General features: G+C 33.8%; 1 protein-coding gene across 1 annotated transcript; it reads right to left on the bottom strand.

Moving 5' to 3' along the window:
• Positions 1–15,353: 15,353 nt before the first annotated feature.
• LOC149557395 (tryptophan aminotransferase-related protein 3-like) lies at positions 15,354–19,175 on the bottom strand. The gene is made up of 5 exons (XM_089832050.1): positions 18,646–19,175; positions 17,813–18,113; positions 17,172–17,470; positions 16,192–16,511; positions 15,354–15,935 (listed from the first exon to the last, which is right to left on the bottom strand). Exons 1-5 carry the CDS (start codon positions 19,005–19,007, stop codon positions 15,691–15,693), a joined length of 1,527 nt encoding a protein of 508 aa, XP_089688176.1. The 5' UTR covers positions 19,008–19,175; the 3' UTR covers positions 15,354–15,690.
• Between the last annotated feature and the right edge of the window lie 1,265 nt (positions 19,176–20,440).

Raw genomic sequence — 20,440 nt, 5'->3', positions numbered from 1 at the left:
CTTATGATGCTATTGACGGTTGGGAGGAACCACGTACTTAGTTTGATTGTTTAGTTATTGTGATGTTATTTTTGTACATTGTGATGTTACTTCTATACATTGTGATGTTGCTTTCAATACATTCTTTTACTACTATGTTTTAGATGGATAGATGCTCCTCTTTCTGGTTTCATGGTATCTTGTTGTTTTGGCACTTGAATGATTGTTCCTTTATTTATGTGGATCTAGTACTCACCGGTGTGGAGGAAATTTATTTCCTATCTTTTTACCATTATGTTTTCTAGTTTTTTGATTTGTATCCTCATGTGAAATTGTGCTTTCTTGTGTGAGAATGCAATTGTTCACATGGTGTGTTGGGTTTCTTCGTGTAGCTTGGTGAATCCTCACACGAAAAACCCACACCAGTTTGGGTGTTTTGGCTATTGGACCAAGCATGTCCTCACGCAAGATGGTGTTTCCTCACATGGTTCAATGTACTTTCTCATGTGAAGAGGTTCTTCCTTGTGCGAGACTGTCAATGGTTATTCTCTCGTGTGAAAAATAGGAGGCCTCTTCGTTATTCTTTAGGGAATGCAACTTGGACTTTTAAGTACCCTTTAGGATTACATGTGGTTCCATATTTTGATAGTTTGGAGATTTTGTGTTTTGATGTCATCTTTGGTTTTCATTCTTGAGTTTGTGTGTGTCAGTTCGATAGTGGTGTCTGGAGATTCGTTGGTTGCTCGAATTGTTGGTGAAGTCTTCCGTTGTGATCTTTTTGATCCCCATATGATGTTTTCATGTGCATTCATACTTGTTATTTTTATATATATATATATATATATATATCTTGGCTTGAAATTAATCCTTGTTCTAAGAATCTATGGGCAAGGCATTACATATCCATAGATAGTAGCCTATTGATATCCTAGGCTAGGTTAGTGTTGCCTCCCTGTATTCATGATGCTAGCATGAGTTCATCATCAACGAGCTCATCACATGTTTATGTGCCCCATACTTGCATAAAATGCAAGAATATTTGTCTTGGTCCCAGAGGTAATCTTTCTAAGTATCAGTTTGTATTTGAGGAGGAGGATACACTAGACATGCATGCAGAGACTACACACCCTAACGTGAGAGAGGAGGGGCATGTAGAGGCATGGAATCTTATCATTTTTTTACGTGTATACATTTTTTTGTTACAACAACATATGTGATTTAAAGTTATTCTTTATAATAGAGTAATTTTAACCCATATTGACTTATACATATATGTGATCTTCATTCATGTTTAGTTGATGACTAAGGAGGAGCTCAGATAGGTTGATGTTGTCACACTCTCGGCTAGTTCATTTGGCCTTAAGACATCTACAGTACATTATGTTGTGTTCTCATTTTTTTTCTATTTGATATTGGAGCATATATGATTTCTAATCTTTCTTTTCTCTTGCAGGTATCACCTATCAGTGGGGGGTAGAGTGCGGGGGGTGAGGCACAACCCATTAACAAGGAAAAGGTAACTAGATGCATTTAAAGTGATTAAATATCGATGCATTCTTGTAAAAAAATTGTGGTAATGAAATTTAATTACATTCTTTATTGTATAGGGTGTGGCTGCTAGTGATGAGTCTAGGAAGATTCAGCATCGTGGACCCTCTGGCATTTCCATTCATAGGGAGAGCCCCATCATATGTATAAGTATCATTTATTTGTTAGTTTCCTTATTTTCATAAACAAATTCAAAACTAATTTCCATGATATTAACAACTAGGCTTTTGTATCTTATAGGAAACATCTAGTGCATAGGAGGCTGGACGTTAGAGTTTTGTATCTTTTCTCAGGAAACCATTATATCCAAAGGAGGAGTCGACAAAGGTAAGTTGTAGTTTAAATTCTTGATTATATGTTATAAATTTATTATGCTATGAATTATAATGTTATAGTTTAAGTCATAGATCTATCTGACAAACATGCTTGAACATATATAGGCCACAACCAACCAAGTTCTAGGCATCTTAACATATGAGAGGACTCTTGACCTATGTAAGAGGCCAATGAGAGAGGTATTTATGATGAAATTTTAATATTATAAATCTTCATTTAAAAAAGGATCATTATGCATTTGATTAATTCAATGTTAGATGCATAGGATCATATAAATTTAGTAGTCTAACTTTGGGTTTTCCTTTTTTGTTTATGTAGGAGGCATCCAATCCACCTAGTGCAGTGAAGATATTATAGTTGTCATAGGATGCATCATGAGACATTTTGAGATGGAATATGCCACATTGTATATAGAAACATTGATATATACACATTTTGATGGCATGATCAACCACAGTTTGTATATGGATATATGTATTTTGCTATATATTTGTGTAATTTATCTATGGATACATATATTTTGATAGATATTTTTGTCATTTATGTGCACAATAATATACATGTTAATTTAGTCTAGAATTGTTCAATTTATCATGGATCATGTGTATTATTCATGTTTATGGAATATCATTCATTTTGATCATGTTTTTCATGTTTATGGAATATCAATCATTTTGATCATGTTTGTTATATTCAATTCAAATGCAATAATTTTTGAAGAAAATTTTAACAACCTTTATTATCAAACTTTGATGCAATGTTTAATTTTAAATTATATCATATATGTTTAATTTGAAATTATCTATACAATCCCTTAAGATGTAACTGTGGTTCACCCAATCAAGCCCACTTAGAGCACCTTGGAGACTCTTTGATACAAGGTGACCATGAATTTTGGAGGCTCTTTGTGGCCAGAACAATGGTGTCACTATGGTTCACCCATGCATCCAAAGCTAATGGTGTTGATGATTCAATGTCAAGCTCAGTAGTTTCAAATTTACGCAGTTATGCACCAATGAACTAAGGCACACTACAAGTTTTGGCATTGAACGAGATCACTGTGCCAAATTCAAATGATATGTGATCTCTCATAAATGAGATAGATTATTGTAGGCCTTGGCATGACCATCCTATGGCATTTGACATTTCATTGATATCCCCCACGAGCTCCAAGTAACGACCCTCAGAAGATTGACCTCCAAATGTACTAAGAGCACCTTGGAGACTCTTTGGTACAGGGTGGCCATGAACGATGGAGGCTCTCTATATGTTTCCACTCACTCACTTTACTCACAGTGATCCCAATCACATTGAAAATAACTAGGACAAAAGAAAGCTAGTTGTTGTGTCCAAATAGTCCATGTATTATAATTAGAGCTTTGGAATGAATGCATTTTTTATGAGTCTCTAATAGTAGCACAATCTAATCTATCACATATGAACCCCTCCTCAACCAACCAAAAGAACCTATGTATTGTTGAATCAAGAGTCCCCTTCTATGATAATGTTGAACTACACCAATCAATAATGCTACAAACATCAAGAAGCTTTGATCCTAAAATCTTCAATTTCTCCTTAACTATATCTCTCTTCATTCATGACCCTACTCCAACATGTTCCCTTTCCCATGGTCAGACTCAAAAAAACTCCAAATATGAGGCACCCCCTCTCTATATGCATCCTACATAACCAATAAAATATGTGAGCATTCTTGAATTAACCTATGCAATTATCTAGCCAAATGATATGTCTATCCATAGCAATGTCATGCTCTTGTAGGAAATCAAAAGAATTGTCGAAACAATGTTGCATAAACTCATGAGAGTGAGATCTATCATCACTCATATAAAAATGGTACTCTCTAATAATATTTTGATTATCTTCCACACTATTAGGGGCATATCTATATGTTATGTGGACAAAAATAACAATCTAAATGGAGTTGCAATACTAAGATTATGTCTCATTTTTGGGCTACAATGTGTAGTTCTTTGCAAAGTCAACAACTAATATAATAGTGCCAATGGGAAAAGTCTCCTTACACATTCTAAATTACTGGTCCAACCACCAAGACCTATGACTATGCCTTGCATACTTGTAAAAAATATTTGTCTTGAAATCTGAAATAAAAGTAGCCACACTTATTTCTTTTGCAACCAATTCACATCTAGATCCCTCACCTCCACTCTTCAATGTGTATTTCACCATTACATATACTATCTTTTTACTATTGTCCTCCCAAGATCTTGTTTGCATCCCTCATGGAAACATGTGCCAAACTTAGATAAGCCACCACATTCAGAACACTTCTCATTTAAGTAAGCATTTCTATAAAAAGATACAACCATCAACTCTGGGACATAAAAATTGATCTAGCAAGCATCTTGATGATTGTGGAAGCCCACTAGCACCACAATTCTCCAACATTTATTTACTATGCAAAATAGAATGGATGGAGTGTAATAGTTCATGATGCATAGAAAACTCCACATGATATTTGCAAAAATATGTATTTCAAATTTTAAGTGGCACACAATAAAATGGCTTCAAGGATTAAAAATCCCTTTGTGATATATGCAATCTTGGATGACTCTCTCTAAATTCTTTGAACAACATAGTTTGACTTACCTCCAAATAATGTTTAGGATGTGGTGTGTGGTCTCTAATGCCAATTTTCAACTTCAACACATCTTTAGCATTGGGTGATACTCTTGAGCTAGAGTTTTGGATAGCTTCTTATCAAAATTTGGAAGTCTCCCACCAAAAGTCCATGTTTTGTTTTGAAGAGAATCATCAATTCTCTCTCGACTACTAAGTGATGTTAGATTGTGGTGACTGATCAGGAAAGTACTGTACATACTTCATAAATAGTGGGGTTCAGGGCATTGCCCCGAAAAAAAAAAAAAATTTGGGAGTAGCCGACATGGTAGCCGACATATTATGGCCGACATATGGCCGACATGTTATAACCCTAAAGCGGTTTAATACTTGTATAAAAAGGGCTTAGGGTTGGGTATTTTTATGTGTGGTGATACAAAATTGGTTCTTGCGGCGGTATTGAGCTATAAGGGATTACGGATTGTAATCAGGTTGTAATCACTGGATTGTAATAAGATCGGACTTGCTGTTTGGTGGACATAGCCCAGTGATTGGGTGAACCACGTTAAATATTGGTGCCTTGTGTTCATTTCTGTATGTTCTATTATTTTTGTTATTGGTTATATTTGCATGTAGTTTTTATTTCTGTCTGTGGTTTATCCTAACAAGTGGTATTGGGCCCTACAAGTGCTCTTTTGAAAGTAGTATGATTTAGGTTCAAGTCAATACAAGTTTGTCTCATATATCTACCTTTCTCAAATGATGACTTACCAAAGAGGTTGTAATAACCCTTTGAGCATCTCTCTTATCTTTCTCCCTTCTATTTTTCCTAATGCTATTGAGAGCACTAAAAGATTCTTCACAATAATTGCATTTCTTTCCATTTTTTTATTGACATGAATCTTCAATTCGGAAAGCATAGGTCTCATCTTTTGTATCTTTAATAAGCACATAAAAAGTTCGCATTGCTCCACCACTATCTTGTTGCCAAAAAACATCTTATATAGTCTTGAATCCCGTAACTGAATGGTTCTTTGTGATTTTTTTCCTTCCAAATTGGTAAAAATTATTTCATCAATTTCAATTATCCATTTTGGTGTTCTAGGACCTTTACATCGATTATAATTAGGAGATATGTAACATTTTTGTGCATTTTCATTTTTGACATGGTCAATCATGGCATTTACATTATGAACTAGTAAATTATCATTCTCCAAATTTGCAATCCCAACATTATCATTATCAATTGATACATTTAGATTTCTCAACTGAACATATTCATTTTCTAAATCTATGATTTCACCTTCGATCAATACATCGTCAACTTGATTCACATTTAACATACCTTGTTTCTTCCTTTGGTGATTTACCTTGTCCCCTTCCCTATATGTTACAATGTCTTAATTTGATACCTTCCTTTTTCATGTAACCTTTCGACGACTACTACTCCCTATTTAGATGACAATAATGGACACCTAACCAAATCTTGTAGCAACCTATTTGATCGTATGGGCCCCAAACAATCTTTTTTCTCCAAACTTGTGAAAATGGCCCCAAAAAAATGTGATTGTTGAATCTGCAGTGACAGAGAATATTTTGGGAAAAAGCATGCCAGTATTTTGGGTACCCAATCTCATATTGGGTATCTGATATTATCGAGTATCCAATTCAAGATCAAGTACGTGATTAAATATCATGTACCAAAAATGATCAGCCATATTTTGGAGGGAAATCAAAAATTGGCAAGTGTGGCAATCAACAACTAAATTGTATATTATTATACACTAGTATTTATTAGTATATTATTATTATATAATACAGTAATGTATTATTATTATTATTAAATATAATATAGTCAAATGGGTCAAAAGGGGTCATAGGATAACCTATGATCGCTTTTGATGCATTTCATGACAATGTTTGTCCCTAGGGGTCCTAGTCCTAGGACCCCTAGGGACCCATTTCATTCATTTGAATGGGTCAAATGGGGTCATAGGATAACCTATGACCCCTTGCGATGCATTTCATGACAACATGTGACCCTAGGGGTCCTAGGACCCATAGGGACCTATTTTATTCATTTGAATGGGTTGAAAGGGGTTATAGGATAACCTATGACCCCTTTTGACGCATTTCATGACAAAATGTGTCCCTATGGGTCCTAGGTCCCCTAGGACCTATTTCATTCATTAGAATGGGTCAAAAGGGGTCATAGGTTATTTGACACATTTAATGACAACATGTGTCCCCAGGGGTTCTAGGACCCCTAGAGACCTATTTCATTCATTCGAATGGGTCAAAATGTGTCATAGGATAGCATATGACCCCTTTCGACGTATTTCATGATAGTATGTGTCCATAGGGGTCCTAGGACACCTAGGAACCTATTTCATTTATTAGAATGGGTCAAAAGGGGTCATAGGATAACCTATATCCCCTTTCGACGTATTTCATGACATGTGTCCATAGTGGTCTTAGGACCCCTAGTGACCTATTTCATTTGTTTGAATGGGTCAAAAGGGGAAATATGATAACATATGACCCCTTTTGATGCATTTCATGACAAAATATGTCTTAGGACCCTTAAGACCTATTTCATTCATTTGAATGGGTTGAAAGGGGTCATAGGATAACCTATGACCCCTTTTGATGCATTTCATGACAACATGTGTCCCTAAGGGTCCTAGGACCCCTAGCGACCTATTTCATTCATTTGAATGGATCGAAAGGGATCATGGGATAACCTATGACCCCTTTCAATGCATTTCATGACAACATGTGTCCCTAGGGGTCAACCTATTTTATTCATTTGAATAGGTTGAGATAACTTATGACTCCTTTCGACACATTTCATGACAACATGTGTCGCTACGGGTCCTAGGATCCCTAGGGACCTATTTCCTTCATTAGAATGGGTAAAAAGGGGTCATAGGATTCGACTCATTTCATGACAAGATGTGTTCTAGGACCCCTAGGAACCTGTTTCATTCATTTGAATCAGTCAAAAGAGGTCATAGGATAACCTATGAACCCTTTCAACATATTTCATGACAACATGTGATCCTAGGGGTCCTAGGACCCCTAAGGACCTATTTTATTCATTCATATGGGTTGAAAGGGGTCATAAGTTATCCTATGACCCCTTCTGATGCATTTCATGACAACATGTGTCCCTAGGGGTCGTAGGGACCTATTTCATTCATTCAAATGGGTCGAAAGGGGTCATAGGTTATCCTATGACCCCTTTCAATGCATTTCATGACAACATGTGTCCCTAAGGGTCCTAGGACCCCTAGGGACTTATTTCATTTGTTCAAATGGTTCAAAAGGGGTCATAGGATAATCTATGTCCCCTTTCAATGTATTTCATGACAACATGTATCCTTAGGTGTCCTAGGACCCCTAGGGACCTATTTCATTCATTTGAATGGGTCAAAAGGGTTCACAGGATAACCTATAACCCCTTTCAACACATTTCATGAGAGCATATGTCCTTACGACTCCTAGGGACCTATTTCATTCATTTGAATGGATCAAAAGGGGTAATAGGATAACCTATGACCCCTTTTGACACATTTAATGACAACATGTGTCCCTAGGGGTCCTAGGATCCCTAGGGACCTATTTCATTCATTCAAATGGGTTGTAAGGGGTCATAGGATAACCTATGACCCCTTTCAACGCATTTCATGACAACATACATGTCCCTAGGGACTGTTGGGGACCTATTTCATTTGCTCAAATGGGTCAAAAGGGGTCATAGGATAACCTATGACCCCTTTCAATGCATTTCATCATAACATGTGTCCCTAGGGGTCTTCGAACCCCTAGGGACCTATTTCATTTGTTCAAATGGATTAAAAGGGGTCATAGGATAACATATGACCCCTTTCGATACATTTCATGACAACATGTGCCCCTAGGGGTCTTAGGACCCTTAGGAACCTATTTCATTCATTTGAATGGGTCAAAAGGGGTCATAGGATAACCTATGACCCCTTTCGATGCATTTCATGACAACATGTTTCCCTAGGGGTCTTAAGACCCCTAGGGACCTATTTCGTTTGTTCAAATGGGTTGAAGGGGATCATAGGATAACTTATGACCCCTTTCGACGCATTTCATGACAACATGTGTAGGACTCCTAGGGACCTATTTCATTTGTTGGAATGGGTCAAAAGGGTCATATGACCCATTTTAATGCATTTCATGACAACATGTGTAGGACCCTTATGGACCTATTTCATTCATTCAAATGGGTTGAAAGGGGTCATAGGATAACCTATGACCCCTTTCGATGCATTTTATGACAACATCTGTACCCCTAGGGGCCTATTTCATTCATTTGAATGGGTCAAAAGGGATCGTAGGATAACCTATTATCCCTTTCGACATATTTCATGACAACATGTGTCTGAACCTATTTTATTCATTTGAATGGGTTGAAAATGGTCATAAGATAACCTATGACCCCTTTTAATGCATTTCATGACATGTGTTCAAAGGGGTCCTAGGACCCCTAGGGACATATTTCATTCTCTCAAATGGGTCGAAAGGGGTAATAGGATAACCTCCTATAACTCCTTTTGATGCATTTCATGACAACATGTGTCCCTAGGGGTCCTAGGACACCTAGGGACCTATTTCATTCTTTCAAATGGGTCGAAAGGGGTCATAGGTTATCCTATGACTCCTTTCGATGCATTTCATGATAATATATGTCCCTTGGGGTCCTACCTATTTCATTCATTCTAATGGGTAGAAAGGGGTCATAGGATAACCCACAACCCCATTGAACCCATTGCATTGTGATATGTGTCCGTAGGGGTCCTAAGACCCCTAGGGACATAAGTTAATCGATGCAATGGGTGCAATGCCAGGGTTGTGGGCTAGCCCATGATCCCATTGGACCCATGTCACAACATGTGTCCCTAGGGATCCTAGGGACATAGGGTAATTGATGTTTTGGGTCGAATGGGGTCATTGGCTAGCCTACAACCCATTCGACCCATTGCATTGATTACTTTGGCCTATGACCCCATTACTATATTATAATAATAATAATACATTACTATATTATATAATAATATATCACTATATATTAAATATAATAATAATATATTACTAGATTATATTATTATTATAATAATAATAATAATAATCATACATATTACTATATTATATTTAATAATAATTATTATTATTATTATATACTAATATATAATAATATACTAATATATAATAAGATACAATATTGTTGAACACTTGCCAAATTAATTTCCTTCCAATATTTGGGCAATCAATATTTTAAATTTATTTTTTGCCACCAAATTTCGTGTACTCAATTAGGCTTGGTATTTACCAAACCTCTTTGGTCAACTCAAAAAATGTGTTTGTGACATGTTTCACTAACATTTAGACTTCGTGTAGTCATCTGACAATAGTTTTTTCATCGAAATTCAATGAAACAAAAAGGGTTTTTTGATAACACTCTCAAGATTCCATCGATATAATTGTTGTCAAATTTTGAGTTCAATAAGTATTTATTGGTTAATTTTTAATTAAGATGTTTGTAAACTGCTAATTGACATACTGATTGAAAAATAGTAATAACTTTCAAACGGTATAACATTTTTGAAATCCAAAAGTTGCATCACATTCTATGCTTTGCCTAGTATAAGAAAAAAATTAACTTTTTAAAGTTTTCAATTAGTTAAGGGGGTCAGATGCAGGAGTTTTTTAATTCTAAAAAAGTTATAGTAGAAAATGCATATTTAATTATTTATTTGGAATAAAAATACCAAAAAAATGTGTCACATCCAGGCATGAATCTACGTTTTATATCTATAATTATATTAAAAATTGTTATCATTTGATTTTGTTTAAGGTGGTTAGACATACACCTACTTTTTTATTTTTGCCCTATAATTTTTGTAATACTACATTAAAATCCAAAATTTTGACAAATCAAATATTTTTTTCTCCAAATAAGGCCTAGTAGTTTAGAAACTACATTCAATTTCCTACAGATTCTTTTTTTTCATTTTTTTGATATAAATCCCATAACTAATTTAAAATTATTTGTAAAGTTAACATAACCTTGATTTGTTGGTTTTTCACTACCACTTAAGGTCATAGTTTGGTTGACCATGATCATACACATATCCACACTAGTTATGATTTTTCTTTCTTATTAGAAATGATCATAGTATGAAGATATTGTGTTGTTTTTTAGCAAGCAAGTAATTTGGTTGTATGAGGCATAGGACCCATATACTAAAATTCATCTATTATCATGCATTTACTAATAGAACATAATGAGTTTTTTTCATTTTGGCTTAATCTAGAGGAGTAGTTATGACTATTTTCTAGATAGAGCTGTAGTAGGAATTTACTCCTTTTATGAAGAGTTGTCTACCCTATTTATGAAAATTTCTCCTTAAGGGATAACATTTAAATATGAGAAATGAATTAATGATTTGAAGTAGAAACTGCTAAATAAAATGCTTTTTGTATAAATCCTGGTTACTTGAATTACAATAAGATCTAGTATAAGGACATGTTAGCAAGTCACCATTGATATGCATCTAACATGAATGTATTATAGAATATTAAATAGTGTTCATGACCTTTCTAGAAGCATAAGATTATGTATGCCTATGTGTAAATAGTGCATAAGGGACCTTGTTAAATTCTAAAATTAATATTATTTTTTTATTCAAGTCCTTAAAGCATGAGTTCATTTAAACTTCTTTATGGCATGGGTGTGATGTGGCTAATTAGGAATGATAGAAATGGATATAGCCTGCTTTGTCTCTTTCTATTTGCCAATTTAGATTAGAAATGGACACAATATGTTTTATTTATTTCTATCAGCTAAATCTAGATCTTAAAGTGTTTTGGCCAAACACATTTATTTTACTACATACATCTAGATATGCTATTATTTTATTTTCCTTGCCAATTCCATGATTAGGCTACTTAGATATATGTGGAGAGTCATATGTTTCATGGATGCACTGGATCCATCTAATCCTCTTGTTCCAAGTTGATAGGCTTCTTGTGCCAGGGTCAGTGTGTTGTTCATATTAGGAAGAACCTAGGGGAGTTAAACACTCCATGGTTGGCATGGTAAACGTATCTGAGCCATACTCCCATCTTAGATAGAGGATGGACAATGTTTGATGGCTATTTTAAAAACTCTTCATGAGATGTAATGTATAGATTCGTCATCTTATGTGATGTCGTTGATGTAATTAAACATTTTGATGGGATGTAATTATACTGATGCATCCATTTGTATATTGTACAATCAAATATATGGATTTTATTGTTATGATGTGGATGTATGACGTATAGGTCAATATCATTGAATTGACATTCAAAATGCTTAAATAAATAAGTAATACTATTTATTGTATTTTGGTTAAACATGGATAACTACTTGGTAAACCTGATTATGGTTTAATTGTACTTGATGGGTGAATAGTCAACTAGGGTTTCATCTTCTGGATTCTGCATTTCTCACTCATTGATAATGTGACTTGGGGATCTTACATCAATATACACTATTAAATTTAAAATGCAATGCCTTATTAAAAAAAGAGAAAGATGTCACCAGATTATTTATCAATTTGAAGAAGGAGGAAACTGTTCAAGGAGATGGCAGACAAAACAGAGATGAGATGCAACATGATGTTTGAACAAAGGAGATATAATAAGGTGAAACATAAACAAAAAGAGGGAATCAGATAGTGTTTAGTGAGAGAAAGGAGACAGTGTAAAGAATGGAGACATTGTAAATAAAGAAGAGGTTTTAGATAGATTGAGTAAATTTCCAATTCTTAGTTAATATGTAGGAGACTTGATACATATGTTGAAATTTTGAATCTTTAAAATATCATTCTAGATTTAATGTTACTAGTTTGTTTTCTAATTGATTGTTTAGTTGCATGCTTCAGCTTATCCTTGAGCATTTTCTGCACCAATATTGTATGACAAAGCTTGTAATATTTAAGCCAATAGGCTTCTCCTACGGAGCAAATGCTCCAAAATAAATGTATTTATTGTCTCATGCACAGTCAGTTGTCTCACGCAATAATTAGAATGTATTTTTTTTTGTCAGCACATTTCCCCTCACTATTGCATTCCCTATAATTTACAAATCTAGTTGTTTAAGACTGCGTCTATTAATGACTCAGTCTTACGAACTTCGAGTGGAATTCTCCACATCATGTGCGATTCTCCATCGTCTCACAAAGGGAGTTGGATTTAGACATCCGTTGAATGACACATGTTTTGACAATTAAGTCACTTGAGTGAATGCAATGTACTATGATTTTTTGCCTTATTTAGCTCCTCTACAATTACAATCACATTGCAATAGCTAGAGTTATAGTTATCCTTCTACTCATTCAAATATTCTGCAAATGACTCAAGAAGTTGAAAGTTGTTCTGAGTAGTCTTGCTGCAAATGTACCCAAAGTAAGAACCTTATAATCATCCTTGCATTAAAGCACTACAAAAACAAGCGTTCTTCTGTATATTTGTCATTAGTATCAACTTACCCTTTAATGATTGGCAGGTTGTGGTGCTCTGCCAAGTTGAGAAAGCCAAAGAGGAAATGGTGACTCGACTTTATAGCTTTATCAAGTGGCTAACATGGCCGGCAATGACTATATAGCCACAACATTGTCGTAGCTAGATGCCACTACCCTTGCTCATACTATAGCATCATCTAACCTATAAATAACTCTGTCAAATCCTTACATATTTTTAAAAATAGTTGAGTGATTGCTACTTTATGAAGTTTCTATGCTCAAAATAAATATATATAATATGAGTCATTTCTCAAATTCTATCGCATCTTAAAATTTATTCAATTTAAAATATTTTTAATATTTATTGTAAATTTTTAGAAAATGCATTGTAAACTAAAGTATTAAATGAAAATAAGAAATTGTTAAGTAAATTATTGAATAAAAAATTAAAATTGTTAAAATAAATTATTAAGTTAAAGTAAATAATTAAGTTAGAAAAAGAAATTGTTAAAGTAAATTATTAAATAAAAATAAAAAATCATTAAAGAAATTATTTAAAATTATATATATTTTTAATTAGATTTGAATTGTTCTTAACAATTTTCTTTTTATAATATAATTTTGACATACACTTAAACTTTTTAGGCTTTTTATTATTACTTCACATTTTTTTTCCTACTAGATTAAATTAGATTTATGAAGATATTGAACTTTGACATTGTTTTTACATTTTATAACTTTTCTTAACATATTTTTAACTATTAAATTAAATTAGATTTATGAATATAATGAATTAATTTTCCTAATTTATATTTTATATTACTATATTTTTGTTTTGTAAAGTCACTTTTAATAAGGTTTTTTAACGTATAAAAATAAAAATAAAGAAAATAAATTGAAAATATTAACTAATTTAACATACAAATTTTTAAAATATAATTTAAATTAATTAATGAATGTATTAATTATATAGTAGTAAATTATTAATAATAAATTTAATAAATTAATAAGGAAATATAATAAACTTTGTTCTATAGTTTTTTTCTAATATAGAACATATATAAATAGTAATCAAATAGTTTAACAATATTTCTTACTAAAATATAATTTTCAATTATTTTTAAAAATTTCACACTTTTAAAATATATATATTAATTTACTACTAAATTTAAATAGATTTATGAATTTTATCATTTTATGACTTTTTTAATCTCTATTTTCTATTAACATTTTAAATATTATATGGTGATTTTTATTTACTATAACAATTTCTAAATATTATCTATTTTTTATTTTTTATAAGTAATATTTTTTTATTTAATATATTTAATTAATAATCTAGCATATAATTATTTTAAAATCTAAAACCTTATATTAACTTATTTAAAATATTCAAATTTAATATAATATCAAAACAAAATATTTACAATTTATATAAATTAAAATTTTAAAAGACGACTGAAAAAATATACTATAAATATTTTAAATATTAAAATATTTTAAATTAAATAAATTTTAACATATGATAGGTTATTAAATTTGACTCATATTATATTTAGTTTATTTTGGAGTAAAAACTTTATAAGAACTATCGTGGGTGAATCATTTTTCAAAATTATGTATTATTTGACAGCTATTATTAATTATACTGACGGAAGTGACCAAGAGATGACAGAAGTGACCAAGAGATGGACCGATAACTGGATAGGCGCTGCCAACATGGCCATGGTATTAGTTATATTTTAAAAACTTTACATTCCCGTTCGAGACACCAAAGTAGAAGCACCATAAGACACATGGAAAGCTCTAAATGGATGAAGTGTTCAATTACCCAAACTGAGAATGTCATTTGTTTGTTGACAATTTTATCTACTTCTCTTTTATAAGTTCACTAGTTGCAGCAAAGAGATGAACAAAGTCGTTTTCAGTTGTCATACATAAGATTTACTAATGAATTTTAAATACTTGCGCTGCTCAAATTTTATGGAAAATCCCACGAATTTTACCCATACATAAATATTGTACTAAATTTAGTACACTTACTTTTACTTGCATACAATGCTTCTATCAAACATTATGCATGTTTCTAATGGCAATTTACAATTATATTGATAAGGTACTATTCAGCTTCAAAATACCTTTATTGTTAAACACTTTTAGACCACCCTACCTGTTATTGTTTCATGATCAAAAATCTTATCCATACAATGATAATATTCATAAAATAATGTATCAACTTATCCTTTGAACCTCGTAAAAATACAAATGCTAGTAATAAAATTGCATGTTGTACGGCTTCATTGAACTGCTACAATTATGATTAAAGATTCAAATACCATTATTAAACTACACTAGCCAAGAAGTTCAGGCACTATCAATTTATATTGAAAGAATAACACCAACGGTAGTTGATGCTCCGTCCTGCCATATTCATATTAATATAACATACTTAAATACCTGCAATGATGATCGCTGTGATGTCTCAGCCTCTATTATATAGAAATATGTTTATTAGCACCAATGGAAATTGATGTTCTTTCTTGCCCTAGTCGTCTAAATATAATATACTTATAATACCAGCAATGATGGTTCTTGTGACGTCCTGGCCTCTATTTTAACTTACAAAATATATTTATCGGCAATGGTGGTCTGCTATTCTGTCGGTGTACTACTCTATGGCCGGCCCAGATTAAGCTTCTTGTAGGAGAATATGGCTTTGCATTGATTCTTGTGCAATGTTATTGTAAGAAACAAGAGATTGAAGGCGACGCTCTAACACTGCAAAAGCATCATCTCGCTTCAGCAAGCTCAAACGAACGTAGCTTTTGTCAGCACCAAATGCTTCAGCGCCTCGACCAATGATTCCCCCCTTCTCCAACACCTTTGCACAATCTAAACCCTCTTCCTCCCTCTCGCACTTCACCCACGCGTATGCTGAAAATTTCTCATTTTCAGAAATTTATTAGATCAGAATCTTTTCCTTTCCATGATTATGGAATGTGATCATAAAAATGTTAAAAGATTTTTTATTTTTTAATAAAATGTGATTTGAAACGTTTGAGAACTCGTTTTTCTTTCAGATCATCATAGGAATTAATTTGAAATGTTGATGCAGAGTGTACAGTCAAATCCAGAAATAACAGCGATCAAAAATCAATTGTGAAAAATCTAATATCATTAATCATTTTACCTGGAGAGGGATCGGTGACTTTTCCGAAGAAGTTGCAGTAAAGAGGCTGCAGACTCTGAAGCGAGAATCGATCAGACTTGCTAAAAATCCTCTCAAGGCTCTCCCATCGCCTTCTCATAACAGGGTAAGCATAGTGGAAAAGCAGCTGCTTTGAATCTGTTTTCAAAGTTTTCGCCCCCTTGGACTGTTCGTAACCGCTTAGTATGGCTTTCAGTAATGTCGTTGCTCTTAACTGTGTATCGTGAGATACACCCAACGTATTGTACTGGACGTACAGATACATCTTTTGATATAGGTCGTAGTCCTTAATAATTGCCCATCTGCAAAAATCTCCGTCAACATTAGTTGAGTGGAAATGTGTAAGAACGAAATGCAAGTTAGAAAAGATCTTGTATGGACTGTGCCGAGTTGAAAAGAGCGTTTGTGCCGAAAACAGGGAAGTCGAAGGTTCGAAGCTACATAGGATACGGAGCATTTAAGCTTTCCAGCAAATTTGCTCCAAAACAAAATATTTGTGTAGAATTTTTGAATTAATCCGTGATTATTATTGAATCTGTCTGTGTTAAGACTCGAGAAACTTTAAAAGCGTAAAGCATAGTATTTGGGAAGAATTATTATGAATAGAAGTCAGTGAGAGGATCATGCCAGTTCAAAACCGCTGACATGGCCAGTGCAGAGTTCCAAAAACCGTTTGTGCTGGAAACAGGGAAGTCAGAGGCTCGAGGCTACGGAGCATTTAAACTCTCCTGAAAGTTTGCTCTGAAACAAACTATTTGTGCAGAAATTACGAATTAATTCGTGATTATTATTGAATCTGCCTGTATTAGGGGGCTTTCAATGCGTAAAACAAAGTATTTGTGCAAAAAGATATGATTTGATTCATGATTAATACTGAATCTGCCTGTGGTTGAGGACTTTCAAGCATGATTATTTTGAGCAGACAGTTTTAGGTGTGAAAGATAAAGAATGAAATGATTTACCCTAGTCTGCTGCCTGCATGGCCTGTTAGCTTGGAGAGTGTGAACAGCATTATATCTTCGTCGGCCGGGTGAGAGATTGCAGTGAAGTGAGGCCAATAATAGGCGTGATCGTAAACTGCCTTTACATTCTTGCCTTTCAAAACGGCTTCCTTCGGCAGAGCATCCGGATTGTTTGGAGAAGTTACGAACTCGATGAAAGTAGTTGAATTGAGGGATTTTGTCCGCTCTTTAAAAGCCCTCGCGTCTCCATTCCACAAATTGTCGGCGGAGTCGAATAATTCCGTCTGCCCTTGGTAAGCCTGCAAATTAAGCAAAGATGTAGAAAAAATGACTCCAAATTTCCAAAAAACGATCTGTAGTAAATGTGGAAATTGTAAACTTTGACAAATTCATCATCGAGATCTGTGAGATTATTTTGTGCTATGCAGTTTCCTTCCTACTTTAGTTTGTATGAATTTTTTTGACCCTCAAATTTTACAAATACAATAAGAAGAAATTCTGTGAATGGTTGAAATAGAATTTAATTTTTAGATTCTGAAAATCTCTTCAACTAAGAACGAAAAACTGAGGGTATCCGTACCCCTAGAGTCCTCCCGGAAGCGGAAATAGGGATTTTTAACGGAAATGATGAGAAAAATTACCCCGTAATATGGCACAGCTGCTACTACTTGTGCCGGCTTTGAAGACTTTGTTGGAGAAAGGCTGTTAACTGCGGCATTGATGAGCTGCATGGAACCTGTTCCGAGCACAATATATCTTCCTTCTGTAACAGCGTTTCCGACGAGCGCATGAATGGCATGAATCTGTTTCTCTAATTCAGGGGAAGTCATGGCATCCGAGCCATCTCTAATACGATAACTCATCCTATACCAGGCAGGTACAACAGTTGCTCCTGCCTCAGGGTTTGCAATCCAGAATGGCTCCAGGACACCGGGATCTCCACTGTAGCACAACAATTCCTCGAGGATTACATTACAAAAGTCGAATTTCCACAGTCAACATAGAAAGAAAGAGGCCTATCTTTCGTTTGACGTTTGGAGACAGATCGAAATGATCCAAATCAATCAAATAAAGAAGCATGAAGAACAGCTGAATTCATAGATCTTAAATATCTAAAGAAAGATTTTTTTTCAGAGGATTATAGCAGAATTATGATATGATCGATCTATTGGTTATATTTACAGGAGGAGTTTCTTGCAAAGAATAGACACTTGAAACAAAAAGCTGTAATAAAGTAGATTTAGCGTTACACTGAAAATAGAGTTATGTTGTAAAGAAAGGGTTTTTACATAAACTCCCTCAATGAATCATTTGATTACACTGAAAAGACAGAATTCCATGTTAAAAACAAAGGGCTTTTGCAGAAAAAGCACGCTAATCACATATACGATCTGACAGAAATACCGAAGCTTTTCAAATTCAGAAATCAAAGCCCGCAACAAGAAAAATCCAAAAGCAAGGAATAAAACCTAACCTCTCTGCGTTTGCCACACAATCGGGATCGATTTCAGAGCAATCCAGTCCCCTGTAGCACTCATTACATTCGCAAACGGGAGTTCCGTCTTCAGTCCGCCGGAAAGTATCAACAAAGACGTATCCATGGCCAGAACATGAATACTCTGCTGCCGCCTCTGCTTCTTCCGCAGCTTTTCTGCTCCACCCTAGACTCTGTAAATCCTCTGAATCGCTTCCTCTGTTTAGCAGTTGGCTGTGTTTTCCGATTATAATCAGACAAAGGACATTCAATAGAAGTGATAAAACGAGCAGAAAGCCCCGACGCTGATAGGATTGGGAGGAGATCGAAGGAGACTGAAGAAGAAATGCGTGCTGGGCCATCTTACTGTTTCAGAAATCTTTCCAGCTCTCCCACGGGCCGAAAAACTTCAGTCCAGTTTCCCCATCGAGAAACCCCCATTGATTAATCTTCACGCCATTTTTGTCAACCAATGAACAGACAGAAGGGAATAGATGGAATCAATTCACCGCCTTGAATCGGAATCAAACAAATATGTTTTGAATGGAATCATATATAAATATTTTTAAAACAATTGCTCGTAAACTAAGAATTGTTTGGTCCACGTTTTCCCCGGGGATGTAGGGAAGTGGGGCAGTGTTCAAATGGCATAAGATGGGGACGTTCTGTCCCAACTATATTTCGCCTCTATTTGCCGAGTTAGGTATATTTTTCAAATATGCCCTTACTATTTTTTTTGTTAAAAAAGGTTTAAGAATATTTTTGGTTAACGTATTAGAGTTGATCAAGTCGTTGAACATTTTCTAATGGTTATCATTAAATTTTTCATATCATGCCTACTACTTTTAATATTAAAAGATTATTAATTATGACTTTAAAGTTGTTAACATTGGTTCTGAGCAATGATAATTGAATGATATGTATATTTTTGAATTAGCAAAGTAACAAAGCATATGTTGTTACATTATTGTACTAACAAAATATTTCAATATTTTATGCTTTCTTAGTTTTAGTAGTTCTAGTACAGGGAGTAGTTGTGTTATGTCTATTGATACTTTTATTGTTGTGCTTTCGAACAATATTTTTGTGTTAGAAGTGGTAGAGGGTAATTTTGATTGGTGGCAATCCGTTGTGGTTCACCAGTTTGTCTATTTTATGGGCCAGCCGCCTTGTTTTGGCTGCTTTTTAATTAAAAAACAAAACATCTCAATAAAAAGAGCAACATCTAAATAGCAAACTAAAACATATTTTTGAGCAATACGACTAGCATTTTTTCCAAAAACATTTTATATGGTTTCTCATTTAATTTGTTGGATAGCCACTACCAACAAAAAATATGTTAATATGTAATCATATTTGATGACCTTACCTTAAAACCTTAGTTATAAGCAGGTTACTTATGAAGTAAGTTGGTACAATAAAATGAGAGGTTTAAAATTGCCATGTAAGATTTTGAGAGGCACAAAGTTAGGACAATGAACTACTAAACCATCTCCCTTGTTCCTTTGTAGTGCAAATGATACACACACACAAAATAGAAACTTTTTGTAAATATTTTGTTAAATTTTAAAAAAATTGATGGATAAATGTTTTTCTAAAAACTATTAATAGAAAATGAGTTTTATGTGAGTCATACATTTTTTTTTCCCCCTTCAATTGGTTTCTTATGGTCCTAGGTTTCCGATAAGCAAGTTTTCTACATGTTTCTCTTATAGAATTATATTGATGTTTTTATTTTTTTGACTTATATATGCTACAACCAAAACATTCATTATCAATAACTTCTACCCTTAAA

The sequence above is a fragment of the Cupressus sempervirens genome, chromosome 5 (genome assembly GCF_028749045.1).
Source record: "Cupressus sempervirens isolate cs-2001-9-10 chromosome 5, ASM2874904v1, whole genome shotgun sequence".
In the NCBI taxonomy this organism is placed as follows: Eukaryota; Viridiplantae; Streptophyta; class Pinopsida; order Cupressales; family Cupressaceae; genus Cupressus; species Cupressus sempervirens.
Note: the sequence above shows the minus strand (reverse complement) of the source record. Positions and strands in the feature narration are given on the sequence as shown.